Genomic DNA, 2,966 nt, shown 5'->3' with positions numbered 1-2,966 from the left:
TAGCAGCGAGGCTTGTAGAGATCACGGAGAGGCAGTGTAACGACGAGGAAAGTAACGTTAGAAGAATAGAGAGGTAGAAAAACCGAGCTTCGTAGAGAAAAATAAAGAAAGCTTTATTACCTTACATTAAGTATCGTGTACGCGTAGTGCGTGCGCCAGTGTACGGGATGTGTGGGTGTGAACGTGTGACGCGTGGAATAGAGCGAGTGTCCTTTACAGATAAAGATAAGCGGGTAGAGATTAACGGTGGTAACGCTCGGCGAGATTGTGTATGTGTTTTATTATCGAGTCCCTCGGGTGACATTGTCGACTGGGCAATCAGGCGAGGAGGGCGGCTAGCTTGTGCAGGTTGGTGATGGTTGTTGCATCGCCAGGCTGAAGCCTTAGAGCCTCCCGGTAGGCCGCTGCCGCCTGCTTGTACTTGCCGTTGAGGTGAAGGATCGCCCCGAGGTTGGCGTGGCTGCGTGCCTCGGATGGCCTCAGACCCAGGGCGTGTTTATACCAAAGCTCGGCCTCCTCGCAGCGGGAGGCGCGCCTCAGGGCCGAGGCCGCGGCGACCGCGAGCTCGTAGTCCGAGCGCGAGAGGGAGGCTGCCTCCAAGTGGGCCGCGGCCGCCTCCGCCAGACGGCCCTGCATGCTCAGGAACAGGCCTGCAATTCACGAAAGGGTCTCGGTGAGGCAATGCCGATGACATTGCTCATGGATGTGACCTTATGGCGTTCAAGTCTGGCCGTCTTGTCTTCGGGAGGGGACTGCACTTGGTACGTGGTACGAATGTTCAAAAAGCGGAGGATGGGGGGAGGTATCGAGTAGTTCCGATGTTGTAAGTAGTCGAACGCAGTAAGGCGATCACAGATTTGAGAGGAAGTTGACCCGGTTATTCACTTACCGTAATGATGGTGGACGCTGGGATCGTGTGGCGCAAGCCTACGAGCGCGCAGGAACCATCTCTCGGCCTCGGACACGCGACTCGACTGAAATAATAGCTGAGGTAAGATAGGGGCAAGAAACTCCGAGAACAGCCGATCGAGCGATAGGCTATATGCGCTCGGTTGGCTCGCTCCTCGCGGGCTAATACAGAGATAGATAGATAGATATATAGATAGATAGAGAGAAAGATCGGGGGAGAAAGAGAAAGAGAGAGAGAGAGAGAGAGAGAGAGAGAGAGAGAGAGGAAGATGATTTGCTTGGGTTGCGATGAGACGAGTAAAAGGAAAATGTGGGTTGTGGTTGGGTGGGGGGGGGGGGTTGTATCGACGGGGTGGAAAGAAGAGATGGCGGTGTACTAACGTTTCGAGCGAGAAGCTTGCCGTAAGTAATGTGAGCAGGCACGTGATCCGGTTGGCTGGCCAGACTCGCCTGGAACCACTTCTCTGCCTCGTTGTACTGCTGCAGTCGCGACAATGTCTCACCAAGCAGATTGTACACGCTCTGAGGAATATATATTTCAAGTGTTTTCGAGTTAGCCAAGAAATGAGAGGGACATACATAAATAAGAGAATATTACTGCACGGTAAAACTTTGTTTTCCCCTTAAGTGATATTGCGATTTTTGAGATTCTTAGAACAAATGCATCCATTTTCTTAATCTATCGAGTTGCATTCTCTCTAGTCTTTTGCTCCGCGGGTAAAATTTATTTGCCGTTTCCTTATTAAAGCTCTGTCATAAGTATCTCGTGAGTGCAATAACGTCGACGTTGTCATGCCAGCTTGTAATATTATACGCGTATTATCTGATCTTATTGGTCGAGCAGTTTTATGACCGCGAAACGTTTTTCTTCGACTGGAGCAATTGAATTCGTCAATTACTCTTCAACTTTACATTATGTATCTTGAATAGTAAATATTCCAACAGCCATTTATATTAATTGGCATTCGATAAATAAACAGATTTCCACTAAATAACGATAGTTAATGAAAATTACTTTCGGTCAAAAAGTGATGCAACATTTAACTGACACTATGTCTGCGTGTGCATTGTCGTGTCTGTGTGTGTCTCTCTCTCTGTGTGTGTGTGTGTGTGTGTGTGTGTGTATGTGTGCGTGTGCGTGTGTGTCTGTCTGTCTGTGTATATATATATATATATATATATTTTTTTTTTTTTGTTTTCCTATTAATCCATTTGACTATTATTCTAGTAATTCCGATATTTTAAATTTTTCATTAAAAATACTTAGTATAAAATAATCGTCGGATTACAATTACCATTTCGAGTATATTTTATGATTTGCCGTGAAAGTATTATATTTCACTAGAGACTCGAATTAATGTAGAATGCTCTTGCAATGAGAAAATTGGCCAATTCGTTCAAAACTAGCTCAGAAAACTAATTAAAACATTTTTATTAATTATGGGATTTTATTGAGGAATTAAAAAGCAGTTTCCAAAATTTCAAAGCAAGCATTAAAAAGGATAAGAATATGTAAATTGAATTTTTAATTACACATTTAATGATCAAATCGGCATTAACTACAGTAAAAAGTAAGTAAATGAAGTCTCATTGACAGTGCACGTATAAATCAAAATTATAGCTTTGAAATACGCACGTAAAGTAAATCAAATTTAAATACATAAACCATGAATAGTATGACAATGAAAACTAAATAGAAACGCGATTAAAATAATTGCAGAAAAGCAGAAAATTTGCAAGATTCCCGTTGAAAAGGTTTAATTTTTATTTAATAATAAAATAATCAGTAATAGTGCACGAATTTTGCATTAAAATATAAATAGACAAATGTACGAATGAAAAAATAGCGCAAGATGAAATTAGCGACAAAATACGATGATACAGTCAAAAAAACGGATTATACAGTTTTGGATTTTAATAAAATCGATGAATTTTCATGATAACGAATTTAACGGTCAATTTCACTTAATCGATACCTAAAAAAACTAAACGCGCAGCCCATTACCACATTAATTGGAAAATATTGTTATATCTGTTAAAATTATTTATATCGTAAA

At 41.9% G+C, this 2,966-nt stretch overlaps 1 protein-coding gene across 1 annotated transcript in view; it reads right to left on the bottom strand.

Annotated features, from left to right (window-relative positions):
* Positions 1-6: 6 nt before the first annotated feature.
* Tmtc2 (Transmembrane O-mannosyltransferase targeting cadherins 2) overlaps positions 7-2,966 on the bottom strand; it is a 25,592-nt gene continuing 22,632 nt past the window's right edge. Inside the window, 3 exon segments of the mRNA XM_011503235.1 lie at positions 7-650; positions 890-974; positions 1,291-1,431. Coding sequence (XP_011501537.1) covers positions 319-650; positions 890-974; positions 1,291-1,431 — 558 coding nt within the window. The 3' untranslated portion in view covers positions 7-318.

The sequence above is a fragment of the Ceratosolen solmsi genome, unplaced genomic scaffold (genome assembly GCF_000503995.2).
Source record: "Ceratosolen solmsi marchali unplaced genomic scaffold, CerSol_1.0 scaffold45, whole genome shotgun sequence".
NCBI classification, from domain to species: domain Eukaryota; kingdom Metazoa; phylum Arthropoda; class Insecta; order Hymenoptera; family Agaonidae; genus Ceratosolen; species Ceratosolen solmsi.
Note: the sequence above shows the minus strand (reverse complement) of the source record. Positions and strands in the feature narration are given on the sequence as shown.